Genomic DNA, 14,524 nt, shown 5'->3' on the forward strand with positions numbered 1-14,524 from the left:
GGAGGTATCTCTGGCAATCAGGCAGAAGGGAACCAGTGAGTCTGAATATATTCTAATGGCTGAAGTCTAAAGAAAATGAACTGGGACCTGTTTAGGGCATATTGCACAAGCATGAGAGTGATAATCTCTCTCTCTTTTTTTTTTTTTCTTTTGGATCTTCATAAGAAACCTGAATAGCCTTGATATGGTATCTAAAAATAAAATGAGTGGTGCTTTGATGTCTGTTCTTTCTTCTCCGTGTAACGGGGGGGTGTGTTTCTCAGAGCTTATCTGCTATGTGCCAAAAATCAGACAGGGTCACGAACAAATGCCCATTGCTTCCAAGTCATAAGAACACTTGGCAAAAAGGTGGCTCTCTCTCTCTCCTGTCTCGTGTCTTTGAACTTTAAACGATATGAAGAAACTTGTCTTAACCAAGAGAGGGATAAGAACGAGCTGCCAAGTTTAAAAACTAGTTGATAAATAATTTCATATCAAGTGTACAACACCCCATACTGTATACTCTGCAGATGAAAAATAATGTTCCATTTTGGCTTGTACAATACTTCACGAATAACTTTTCAAACATACTGAATGTTTAAGTCTATGCATTGATAATGTGCTGTGCACTCTAATTTTTAAGCATTAAGATGTCATAGATAATTGGGGGCAGAGGATATATGCAGCTGTGCATAGGGTATTGTAATCGCTAAGATCAGTTTCCTTTTTTTTCCATTGGTCAAACTTGACTTTATCTGTTTTTATCACCAGATGTTTCTTGTATCCCACAACAAATTTCTCTCATCCTTCTTTTATCTATTTTTTGATCCTGTCTTTTTCTCTTTCTCACTTTCCTTAGCTCCCCCTCCTTCTCTTTCTTCTGCTGCACCCCTGACAGTGGGGGGTACTGGCTGGATTGGAGTGGGGCAACTGATTAGAAAGAAGGCTCTGAGGAGGACAGGACAGGAGGGGGACAGATGAGTTTGAGATGTTTGTGTCACAGGAGGACAGTTATACCAAGATAATGATTGTGCTTCACAGCCACAGTTTTGTTTCCTGAGTTAAGAAGGAAGGATGGGACTTCAGATTAAGAGATTCTCTAAAGTGTCATAGTTTAAAATGTTTGTTGCCTGATTTAAATCTTGGCTCTGTGTATAGCTGAATAGCTCTGTGACCTTGGACAGGTTTCCTAACTTTCGGCAAATTTATCATCTACAAAACTGGGAGTTAAAATGGTACCTACCTCATAGAGGTATTACAAGGATTATACGAGGATTATATATACATATAATCTGATGAATATATATATATATATATATATATATACACCTCATATATATATAATGTCTGGTATACAGTAAATGCTGCATACATATTAGCTTTTATTTGTTATTTTACATTCACTGGACACAGTTGTCTCTTTGTCATTGGTATATTTTCTTTAAAGTTCAAATGTCAGGAAAAGTAGCAATCAGAGTTTCCTTTTTGTTGAGGTATTTAGATCGGGATGGTAAACAGATGGAAGATTTGCTGCTAGAGTTCATGGTGACCAGTGGGACATAAAATTGGATCTTTATAGAGAAGGCAGAGACCATAAGAAAACTGTGTGGAATTGGTTAGACATAAACTCAAGAGTCAGGGCTTGAGATAATTGGAAGTTTAAGATATTATTGAATCTGAAATGCCCAAAGAGACTGAGTACCTGCTTCTGATTTGTCGGAATTTTTTCTGTTTTTGTAAAATACTCTTTTAGCCAGCATGGCTTATGTCATCTCTTATGTAAGAGAAAACAGTCAAAAAAAGAAAGTGTAAAGCTTACTCTTTAAAAAATAAAATGTGAAGTCTTATTTTATTCAGCGTGGTTTTAAAAGAAGGTGTTTCACATGAGTAAATTTTCCATATAAATGAAGTTTGGCTCATTAAATATAAAAACTTGCTTTTATCATTTCTTACTGAGCTTGTTCTAAAAATCAAACAACACATTCATGTAACATTTATCGAGCATATTCCACGTGCCAGAAACTGCTGGGTACTTTACTATATGTTATCTTAATTTTTGCACGTAAAATGCTTTGTGTTCTGGCTTCTTGAAAAGAATATACAAGCATAATTTTATTGCGCTTTGCTTTATTGCACTTCACAGATACTGCATGTTTTTACAAATTGACAGATTGTGGCAACTCTGCATTGGGTAAGTCTACTGGCGACATTTTTCCAACAGCATTTGTTCACTTCATGTCTCTGTGTCACATTTGGTAATTCTTAGAATATTTCAAACTTTTTCATTATGACTGTATTTGTTATATGTTGATCAGTGATCTTTGATGTTGTTACTATTGCAAGATTACGACTCACTGAAAGATCAAATGATAGCATTTTTTAGCAAAATTTTTAAATTAAGATGTACTTTTTTTTAGGCATAATGCTACTACACACTTAACAGACTACAGTATAGTATAAACATAACTTTTATGTGCACTGGGAAACCAAAAAATTCTTGTGACTCGCTTTATTGCAATATTAGCTTTATTGTGATATTCACTTTATTGCAGTGGTCTAGAACTGAACCCACAATATCTCCGAGGTGTTCCCATACTGGTCCTAATTTAGTCTGCTCTTGGAAAGCTAATTGTTAGGCCCTTTGGTAGTTCTGTGCTTGGAATTCTTGACTTTTATATTTTGATCTTAATATTCCCAGCGTATTCTTAATGTTTCCACATAGTTAAGAGCAAGGACACTGGTTCTTAATTGAGTGCTTATTGCATGTTCTAGCCACTTTCACATTTATTTAAGCCTAACAAAAACCTGTAAAATAATTATTATGCCCATTTTGTAAATGAAATAAGTGAGGCATGAGAGGTTGAATATCTTGCCCAAGGTCACACTACTGAGTAAGAAGAGGAGCTGGGAATGGATTATGGATCTGACTTCAGACCTTGTGTTCTTTCTATGCTGACATGATCAAAGAAATAGGTATCAGTTAAAAATAGGTTTATAGAAGAAAACCCTTCTTTACAGTCCCAATTCTACTTTTCTGATTCTTTCCCATTATTCTAAAAGCAGATTTTTTTGACTTCCCTAATTAATTTAGCTATCCTTCAGCTGTGCTGATGATGCAGGTAAAAGTTAGGAAAATGATGGCGCTTCCAAGCTTAGTGGGTGAGGAGCTAGCCCATGGGATAACCCAGGATTTTCCAAACTTACATGAAAAATTTTAAACTCTCTATCTTTGACAGAGCCTTTAGCTTATAGTCAAAAGTAATTTTGTGTGCTTAAGGGACACACACACAAAACTATCAACTAAGGGATATATTAGAAGTATTATAACAATATGAGTTATTTTTTCATACTAAGTCTTCAAAATCTGGTGGCGGTAGATCCACTCCTCCATAAAAGCAGTGAAAACATTGGCAAAGATGTCCAAAATCAACTTTTTCAGAACTCTTGAAATTAGCCAAAGGCTACCAACAATCTGAGGAGTGTTTATTCAAGAAAAACTGCTGAATCTCATTGAGCAAGGTTTGTGGCATTGCAACTTGAACTGCTCCCATCTCCCTTTGCTCAGGTCTACAGTAACCTTGAAAACCAGCAGGCTTGCAACCACTGGATGGGCAGTCCTTGTTTGGAGCTCCTCAAAAAAAAGTCCCATCCCAGAGCATTGTCCCTATTTGACCTGTCTTCCAGCTCCCTGGAAAAGCCCTGTTCACAGGGCATTGTTGTCATTTGACCTGATGGGAGCTCAGAACTCACTCTGCAGGAAAACCCTATTCCCAGGACCTTTGTCAAAAACAGTCAGTGGCAATTGATACTCAGCTGCTGAGGGGGCAATACCAGTTGCGAAAATAAGAACCTGGCCAAAAACTTAAAAGGAACATATGGGAATAAAATCTCCGTAAAAGGCTTTGAAAAGCTCTGACATATTCCTAGGGAATTAGAGCGCTGTGCACACATGCAAGGCTGTGTGCATACCTAGGAAAGACCTGAGAAGCCCGATTCTCTCACCTCTGACTGACCTTGAGGCCCAAGGGAAGCAGTAAATAAAAGCTAAGGCAGAAGTTTAAATTGCCTGAGTGTTGAAGGCATGCCCCAACACACATGAAGATCCACTCAGCAAATGTTGGGAGACTTTTTGGTGCAAAACTTTTAAGGATATCTCAGACCAGTCATTAGCTAACACTAAGCTAACTGAGACATCAGTGGTTGCACACTACAGGGAATAGAGACTACAGGATTTGTCCAGAAGTCACTAAACAAACAGATTGTAACAATTGCAATAATGACCAAAAGCAGCAACAACAATAAGTCTTAGAGAGTTAGGAAAAGGGAGTCTGATTTCCAGAATTGTCACATTTATTGTTATATTATCTAAAATGTCCAGTTTTCAATAAAAAGATATGAGACACATGAAGATATAAGAAAGTATGCCTCACACACAGGTGGAAAAAAGTAATCAATAGAAACTGCTTCTGAGGGAGACAAGATGTTGGACTTATTCTACAAAGATTTTAATCAGCTATTATAAATATACTCAAAGAACTAAAGTAAACTATGTCTAAAGAATTAAAAGAAAGTATGACAATGAAACCTCACAAAATAGAGTATATCAATAAAGAGAGATAGAAATTACAAAAGTATGTATAAATTCTGGAGTTGAAAAGTACAATGACTGAAAAGAAAATTTCATTAGCAGGCTTAACAGCAGATTTAAGCTAGAAGAGGAAGGAAACAGCAAACTTGAAGATTGATCAATTGATATTATCCAGCCTGAGGAACAGAAAGAAAAAAGAATTGAGAGAACTGAACAGTCTCAGAGACCTGTAGTACACCATTAAGCATATCAGAATATTTATAATGGGTCCCAGAGGAGGAGAGAAAAAGAAAGGGGGAAAAAGAATATTTAAACAATTAATAGTGAAACATTTCTCAAATTTGATGACAAATAATATACAGATTTAAGAAGCTCAGTAAACTCCAAGGGGATAAACTAAAGGGGATCCACACCTACTCACATCATAGTCAAACCATCAAAAGACAGACACGAAGAGAGAATCTTGAAAGCATCAAGAGAAAAATGACTTATCAAATACAGGGAGCCTCAATAAGATCAACAGCTGACTTCTCAGTAGAAACCATGGAGACCGGAAGTTAGTGGGATGACATATTCAAGATGCTGAAAGAAAAACTCTCAACCAAGGGTTCTCTGTCTGGTAAAACTATCCTTCAAAACTGAGGGAGAAACTAAAGCATTCCTAGATAAAGAAAAACTAAGACCTGAAAATCACAATGGGGTCCTTCAGATTAAAAGGAAAAGACACTGGATGGTAACTTGAATCTGCATGAAGACTGTAGATCACTGGTAGAGATAAATACATAGATAAAAATATAAAAGACAGTACAGATGTATTTTTGTTTGTAACTCTTTTCTCTCTCTGATTTAAAATACAACCTCATGCGGCAATAATTATAAAACAGTTGATGGGCTTATATAAAGATGTAATTTGTATGATAATAATAGTACAAATGAGGGGGTAATACATTGCAGGGAAATTTCTTTATGATATTGAAATTTTCAAGTTAACATTAATCTGAACTACTTTCTTGCAAGTTAAGATGCTGATCGTAATTCCCAGGACACCCACTAAGAAAATAACTCCCCCTAAAATATAGTGAAAGAAATGACAAGGGAATTAAAATTGTGTGCTAGAAAATATCTATTTAACAGGAAAGAACTCAGTAATAGGGGAAAAGAGGAGCAAAAACTTCATGACATATAGAAAGCAAAGAGTTAAATGGCAGATGTAAATCTTACCTTATCAGTAATTACATGAAATGTAAATGTGTTAAAAGTTGTTACTGGACAGAAAAAGGGATACATTATAATGATAATTAGGAAGCTATAATAATTATAAACATATGCACCTAATGACAGAGCCCCAAAATGCATGAACCAAAAACTGACTGAATTGAAGGGTAATGTGGAAAACTGAGCAATAATAGTGGGAGACTTCAATAACTCATTTCAATATGGATAAAACAACTAGGAGGAAGATCATCAAGGAAATGGAAGACTTGACCAACTCTGTAAACCAACAAGACCTAAGAGACATCTATAGAACGTTGCACTCAACAACATTCTCCAGACCAGACCATATTCTAGGACATAAAACAAACCCCAATAAATTTGAAAGGACTGAAATCACACAACATATGCTTTCTAAAAATACTGAAACGAAAATAAGCAATTAATAGAAGAAAACTTGGGGAATTCACAAACATGTGGAAATCGTAAGCAGCATACTCCTAAATAATCAATGGATCAAGGGAGAAATTACAAAGGAAACTAGAAAGTACTTTGAAAAGAAAGAAAATGAAGCACAGTAATGTAAGGAATGGAAGTAAAGCAGCGTTCAGAGTGAAATATATAGCTGTACATGCATATATTAAAAAAGAAAGATCTCAAATCAATAACCTTATCTTTCATCTTAAGAAACTAGAAAAAGAGGAACAAACTGAACCCAAAGCAAACTAGGGGAAGAAATAAAGATTACAGAAAAACAACACAGAGAAAAATCAATGAACTCAAAGGAGGCCATTTTGAAAAGATCAACAAAATTGGCAAATCTTTAGCTAGACTGACCAAGAAAAGGAAAATTCAAATTACTAAAATCAGGAATGAGAGAGTACATCATTGCCGATCTTATAGAAATATTCAATAAAAAAGGAACATAAGGGAATACTATGAACAGCTGTATACCAACAAAGTAGATAATTTAGATGAAATGAACAAATCCCTAGAAAGGCATAAACTACAAAAATGGACTCAAGAAGAAACAGACAATCTAAACAGACCTATAGCAGGTAGATTAGATTAGTAAATTAAAACCATTCCATAGAAAAAAGCCCAGTCCCAGATAGCTTCACTGGCAAAATCTTCTAAATAATGAACAAATCAATACCAATTCTTTACAAGTTTTTCCCAAAAAATGGAAGAAGAGAGACTACCTCCCAACTCATTCTGTGAGGCCAGTATTACCCTCATACCAAAACCAGACAAAGATGTCATAAGAAAAGAAAATTACAGAATATATCCCTTATGAACATAGAGGCAAAAATCCTCAAAAAGTAACAAACCAAATCCAGGAGTATGTAAAAAGGTTTATACACCATGACCAAGTGGGATTTGTCCTAGGAATACGAAGTTGGTTCAACATACCAAAATCAATCAATGTAATCTATTGTACTATTTCAATAAAATAAAGGCCCCAAACCACATAATCATCTCAACAGCCACAGAAAAAGCATTCGAGAAAATACTCTTTCATGAGAACAACACTCAAAAAATTAGGAATAGGAAACTTTCTCAATCTGTTAAAGGGCATCTATAAAAAACCCATAGCTAACATCATGCTAACATATTTCATATTTTTTAATGTATTGAAATAAAAATATTTTAGATATATACATTGGGTTAAATAAAATATATCGTTGAAAATTTTTATATATTTTTAATATGGCTTCTAGAAAAGTTTTAATTACAAATGTGACTCCTGTTTATGGGATGCATTTTATTTCTGTTTGACAATGCAGTTCTGGACACGGGGTCTCTAGGTTCTGGCAGATCTGAGTCTTACTCCCTGCCCTGTAGGACTGGATAGTCGAGGCACGAGGGCAGAGGATTGAGGGACTGGGGTGGAGAAGAAGCAGATGGGAAGATGAAGGGGTGTATTAGATGCAGTCTTTCTGTGAGTATAGGGGCTTTGTTTTATTCACAGCTATATCCTCAGTGCCTAGAATAGTAAAATTGGTAATAGAATCAGTTTCAATAAGAGGATAGTGTTTATTACTAAATGGTTACTTATTCACATCTGATATTTGCTGTAGGTACCTAGAATCTAGAAAATGAGAATGCAGTTTAGTGAGCACAGACGTGGCATTTGATAATCATCCAACCATGAGGTGAGTGTACAGATGCCTTGGAAGACTAAAGGGAACTAGACAGTGGTAGCTGCCGTTTAACAAAATGTTCGTTGTTGCCAGGTGTTTTGATAGTGCAAGGCAAATCTTTGCCTAACGATTTTTTTTTCATATTTAGGGAAAATGTATCTCATGTAAGATTACCTGATTTCCAAATATTGGCACCTAATTCAAGTTTTTAAAAATGTGCATAGCAAACAAAACCTGCCTGTGTACTGGATTTGGCCCAGAAGCCAACTGAATATTTAGCTGGTAAAGTGAATGCATACTTCCTTTGACTCCTTAGGCATCAAAGCAAAGAACTCAACCAGTGCTACACACAGGAAGCCTTCCCAGACCTCCTTATCTGTGTTACATCCTCTTTCATAAGGTCCCATAGTCCATGTATTTCTTCTCAGCAGTTGTTACATTTGCAGTCTACATTTGTGTGATTATTTGATTCAAGATATGTCTCTTCCATGGGACATCTGAAAGCTCCCCATGGGTAGAGGCTGGGTCTGTTTTTACTAATCAGTAATTAACAAATGAATGAATGAATTGGGCAGGAGAGATGAATTTTGAAATGCATTCTGTGTTAAAGAGTATAGCATCTCACTTGGAATTCTGTGTTGAAAGGTTGAGTCCAACAGCTAGTTGTTTTGTAGGCTCTATATGAGAAAAGATGACTTTTTTCGCCTGTTACATAGACATTTCAGTGTTATCTACACTAATATATCTTAAAGCATATTTCAGAGAACACTGGCATTTGCAGCAGAACACATTAATGTCAGTATTTATTTGTACTTAGTAATTCCAAAGTTCTTATAGTTTGACATTTTAGGCTGTAGCTAATCCTCTGGACTTACTGCTCTTCCTGGGAAAAATGGAAACACTGCTTCCCTTGAATAGTTATTAAAAATATCTTTTTTAGATTTTGGATATTTGTAAAGTTTGATTATTTTAAGCTCTGGAGGAATGGGAAAGCTGGAGGAGAACTGGCAAGGGTCACTAGAACCAAAGTTTTCTATTAAAAAAAAGAAAAACAAAAATCAATAATAATTTGCCAAGTTACAGCTGAAAGATTTACTGTCATACTGAAATAAAATAAAGGCTGTATTGCTGAAAAAGAGAGGTCACCTTTTCTTTGCCTTGAGACATAATGAAGAAATGTGATGCTGGGAAGTGAGAAACAGCTGGCAGGGAAAGGAGAGAAGACCACAACCTGTTTTAGTTTGTGGAAAATTTTTTAACAGTGCTAAACTTTATCCTTTACATTTTTATAAGTTGCAGAAAGGAAAGTCTTAAAAGATTTCTTAAAATTGAATCTGTATGGTTCCATTTATATAACGTTTTCAAAATGACAGCATTTTAGAGATGGAGAACAGATTAGTGGTTGCCTGGGGTTAGAGATGGGGCAGAAGTTTCTATCAGTTTTTGCTTTGTGTATCTTGAAGCTCTGTGTGTGTGATTGTAAACATTTAGGATTATTTCCTCCTGACCCTTCTATCATTATGAAATGACCTTCTTCATCCCTGGCAATATCCTTTGTCTGTTATTAACAGAGCCATTGCATCTTTCCTTTAATTAGTGTTAGCATGATAAGCACACTCTATCTTCTTCATTTTACTTTTAATCTACTTGTATCTTTATATATAAATTGTGTTTCTTATAGGAAGCATATAATTTTATCTTACTTGTTTATCTAGTCTGACAATTTCTTTTAATTGGGATGTTCAGTCCATTTACATTGAATATGATTATTGATATGGTTAGATTTGAGTCTCTCATTCTGCTATTTGTTTTCAATTATCTCATCTGTTCTTTGTACTTCTTTTACTCCCTTTCTGCCTTCTTTTGAATTGAGTGCTTTTTATGATTCTATTTCATCTCCTTTGTTGTCTTATTAGTAACAGCATTTTGTTTTGTTTTGTTTTGTAATTTAACTGGCTGCTTTAGGGTTTGCTGTACACATATTTAAATGATTACATCTACCTTCAAGTGATATAACACCACTCCACATATAGTGTAGGAAACTCTCAATGGTATATTTTCATTTCTCCCTTCCTGGCCTTTATGCTATTATTGTCATATATTTTATTTATGCATATGTTATAAACCCTGCACTAAATTGTTATTTTTGTTTAGTCAATGATCTTTAAAGAGATTTAAATAGTAAGAAAAATTCTTTACCCCTGCAGTCACCATTACCAGTGTTCCTCATTCCTTTGTGTAGATTCATATTTTCATGGGGTTTCATATTCCGTCTAGCAGAAGAACTTCCCTTAGCATTCCTTGTCATGTGGGTCCATTGGTGATTATTTCTTTCAGCCCTTGTATTTCTGAAAGAATCTATTGACCACCTTCACTTTTCAAGGGTATTTTCTCTGGGTTCATCATGTGTTCTTTTAGTATTTTCAAGATGTTTCTCCATTGTCTTCTGGCTTGCATTGTTTCTAGTAAGAAATTTGCTATCATTTTTAGCTTTGTGCTTCAGTACCTGATGTCATTTTTTTCTCTCTGCTTTTAAGATGTTTTCTTTATTACTGGTTTTGAACTATTGATTCTGATGCATAATTTTATTCCTGTTTCTTTGTGCTTTGGGCTTATTGAACTTGGATGTGTGGATTTATAGTTTTCATCAAATTCAAAACTGTTCTGCCATACTTAAAATATTCTTCTATTTCCCCCCTGTTCTCTTTCAGGAGCTCCAATCACACATAAATTATTAGGATGCTTGAAGTTGTCCCACAGTTTGCTGATACTTTATTTTTAATTCTTTTTTTCTCTGTGTTTTCATTTTAGATAGTTTCTATTGCTGTGTCTTCAAGTTCATTAATCTTTTCTTCCACCATTAATTGCATCTGGTGTATTTTTTATCTCAACTTGGGTCTTTTTAAAAAATCTTCTGTGTCTCTACTTAACTTCTTGTACATGAGGAATACTGTGTTTAATCCTTTTGTCTCTTCATTCTAACATCTGTGTCTAACATCAGTACCCCCTCTCAATAATTGATTTCTTTATTTTTCTCATTATGGGTCATATTTTTTTGCTTCTTTGAATGCCTAGTAATATTTGATTAGACATTGTGAATTTTACCTTTTTGGCAGATGAATATTTTTGTATTCCTATCAATAATCTTGAGCTTCACTCTGGGACGCAGTGGAGGTACTTGGAAACAGTGATTCTTTCAGGTCTTACTTTTAAAATTAGTTCGGTGGGACTGGAGCAACGTTTAGTCTAGTCTGTCCCCTACCACTGAGGCAAGACCCTTTGGAGTACTGTACCCAGTGTCCTCTGAATTATGAGGTTTTCCAGTCTGCCTGGGAATAGGCCCAGTGCAGGGCCCCGAGTGCACGTGGGGTACTGTTCCCTCTAATCTGTTCCGCTGGTTTTTCTCCTACCCTTAGGTAGTTTCATCACGTGCATGCACTGATCAGTACTCCGTTGAATACTCTACTCAAGCAGTACTCTTTGCAGATCCCTGGGGTTTTCTCTCTTTGTGGCTCAGTTCCTGTATGCTGACCTGTGAACTCCAGCCATGGTGTCTTGAGAGCTCTCGGCTCCATCTCTTCAACTCAGGGAGTCGGCCAGGCTTCACCTGGGTTCTCCCGTTCTGCACGCGGCCTGGAAACTGTCTCAAGGCAGTAAGCTGGGGCGATCACAGGGCTCACCTCACTTGTTTCCCATCTCTCAGATAACTGTCCTGCCTGGCTCAACCTCAGTGTGTTGAAAATAGTTGTTTTGCCTATTTTGTCCTTTTTATTTTTGTTTTTTTGGCTGTTAAATTGGGTTTCTGTTATTCCATTTGGTTGCAAGTGAAAATCTCAGAATTAGGGGGTTTTTTTCTTTATATATTTAATGTCACTATTGAGAAAAAAGTTGTACTTACACCATTTATGAGTAAGCCAGTTTCTAAACATGCTTGCTATGTTTAAGTTTATGAAGATCTGAAGTGGGGTAAAGGGAGTGAGGCTGTAGAAAATAAAAGTGACTGCAAGTTCCCTTCCTTCCTCAACGCTTTCTGATTTACTCTTTGGTAGATTGTTGCTCTGCTCCCTTATTAATCAAAGTCCCTTGGCTCCTTTTGGAGAGAGATTCTTTAAATGGGTTTAAATATGCCACTCAAAATGTATGAGGATGTTATAAATAAAATTGTCACGGTCTTTATGTTTTAATCTATATGATTTAAACTTTGGCATTAAAATATCTTGGAGGAAACATAATGAGAGGACTTAACTCACCAGATATTAAAATGTATTTTAAAGCTACAGTAATTAAAATATTGAAGTACTAATGCTAATATAGCCACAGATTCATGGGTCAAAATACAGTGTCCATAAACAGACTCATAAATGTGTTTGAAACACTTATCATAGGTTATTCAGTTAGATGGCATGGAGACAACTGAACAACTCAGTGCAAAAAATTAAAGTTGGGTATCTCCTCCCCATATCTTATACAGAGAGGTATTCCCAATAGGTTAACTATAATCTAAAAGTACTAGAAGAAAATATGGGCAATTCACATAATCTTGAGGGAGAGAAGGCCCTTCTAAGTATGACACAAAAGATACAACCATGAAGGAAATTATTGATGAGATTACACAAAGATTTTATATCTCCTAAGTGGTGAAATAATCATTAAAAACAGGGAGTTCGGGCTTCCCTGGTGGCGCAGTGGTTGAGAATCTGCCTGCCAATGCAGGGGACACGGGTTCGAGCCCTGGTCTGGGAAGATCCCACATGCCGCGGAGCAACTGGGCCCGTGAGCCACAACTACTGAGCCTGAGCGTCTGGAGCCTCTGCTCCGCAACAAGAGAGGCCGCGATAGTGAGAGGCCCGCGCACCGCGATGAAGAGTGGCCCCCACTCGCCGCAACTGGAGAAAGCCCTCACACAGAAACAAAGACCCAACACAGCCAAAAATAAAAATAATAAATAAATAATAAATTTAAAAAAAAAAAAAAACAAAAAAAAAAACAAAAAAAAAAACAGGGAGTTCCCTGATGGCCTAGTGGTTAGGATTCGGGGCTTTCACTGCCATGGCCTGGGTTCAATCCCTGGTCTGGGAACTGAGATCCCACAAGCCGCATGGTGTGCCACCCCCCCAAAAAAAATATCATTAAAAGCAGATTTGATATCCTTACTGTATAAAGACTCCTAATACGGTAGTAAAAAAAAGATGAATGCCCTACTAGAAAAATGGGCAGAGGACATGAGCAGATAATCATAATTAGGGCCAAAAAACATGAATGTCCAGTACATATTTATTTTTTAAATGTTCTATTTAATAATAATAGTAACAATAAAAATAATAATAGTAATAAGAGCTATCACTTATTATTTATTATTATTTCTGTTTGTCTGAATATAAGAACTTTAAACAAATTAGCTAGTTTAATCCTTTGAAAGGCAAGTGTACCTATTATCATCATCATTTTATAAATGTGACAGCTGAGACAGGACATGAGGAACCTTGCCTGAGTTGACAAAGCTATCAAGTGGTTGAGTCAAGGTTTAACCCAAGCCATCTGAGTCCTGCTCATCACTTCTCAAAGAAGTAAATTAAAACTACCTTAAATTCCACTGCACTTTACAGAGAAGTTGATAATTTGCATAAGATCACACAATTTATAAGCAATAGAAGAGAGCTAAAATTTTTAGGAAGAAAAATCGTAAAAACAGAAGAAGGAAAAAGAGTAAAGTAAGTAAAGTGAGCAACGAAACAGATGTCTTTTAATTTTACAAACTCACCATTTCTTTTCAGAGTATTTAAAAGATGCTTCAAAGAAGATGAAAAGTGGGCTTATGTTTGTAAAACTGGTTAACCCATGTTCAGGTAAGTGCTCCTCCCCTCCCCTCTCCTCTGATAATGGTAACTTGAACATTTTTAAAACGTTGTAGCTGAAAAGTGTGTATATTTATTTGTCTTTGTATGTTTGTTCTTCCTGAATAGCTTTCAAAGGTAGGATAGCATTACATGGTGACAAAAGCAAGCTAATGACATGACCAGTCTTTTAAGATAACTCACTTGACTTAAACGTTTTTTTATTTCTTCTTAATTTTAATCCATAGAACTGTATTCATCAGAAATGATGGCAAAAGAAAAAAAATGTAGCGTATTTGATTTCTCTCTGAAAACAGATTCATTTTCCTTGGCCTTTTTAAGCCAACTTTTCCTAAAGTAGTTATCCAATATTAGCCTCCATTTATACTCATTTTATGTTATAAAGTAAAATAAATAACCAGAGTTTAAAAAAAAAAAAAGGAAGGCTTTTACTGGACATGCCAAGATTTTGAATAGTTTCATTTTTAGCTGTACTTTTCCTTATTTTGTTCAGACCAAAAAGTAGTATATATATTTTTTCCTGTCAAGGGGTGATATTTTTGCATTAAAAGCATTGTATTTTGAGGAGATACGTGTTTTATCAGGAATAATTTTACCTTTATATTCAGTGTATTTTGCTTTGTCTTATAATATTTAGGCAAAAATATTAAAATACACTGTAAGTATATAGTAATATTGGTGATACTGTTTATCTCTGTGTGAAATTTTTCTCCATTAGTTTATTTTATAAGATTTACAAGGTTATT

General features: G+C 35.5%; 2 protein-coding genes across 6 annotated transcripts in view; both read left to right on the forward strand.

Annotated features, from left to right (window-relative positions):
* Positions 1-14,524, forward strand: part of LOC309647286 (ribonuclease H2 subunit B-like) — a 789,004-nt gene that overhangs the window by 755,568 nt on the left and 18,912 nt on the right. For 3 of the 5 annotated variants that reach the window (XM_082434520.1, XM_082434521.1, XM_082434522.1), the window contains one exon: positions 13,698-13,769. In XM_082434520.1, the coding sequence (XP_082290646.1) occupies positions 13,724-13,769 (46 nt within the window). In that variant the 5' untranslated portion in view covers positions 13,698-13,723. Of the gene's footprint in view, positions 1-2,122; positions 2,171-7,860; positions 7,936-13,697; positions 13,770-14,524 lie in introns of all 5 variants that reach the window. The other 2 variants (XM_082434519.1, XM_082434518.1) reach the window with 2 other exon arrangements.
* Positions 1-14,524, forward strand: part of RNASEH2B (ribonuclease H2 subunit B) — a 117,197-nt gene that overhangs the window by 11,371 nt on the left and 91,302 nt on the right. The window lies entirely within an intron of this gene.

The sequence above is a fragment of the Balaenoptera physalus genome, assembly GCF_965194825.1.
Source record: "Balaenoptera physalus genome assembly, chromosome: 18".
Lineage (NCBI taxonomy): Eukaryota > Metazoa > Chordata > Mammalia > Artiodactyla > Balaenopteridae > Balaenoptera > Balaenoptera physalus.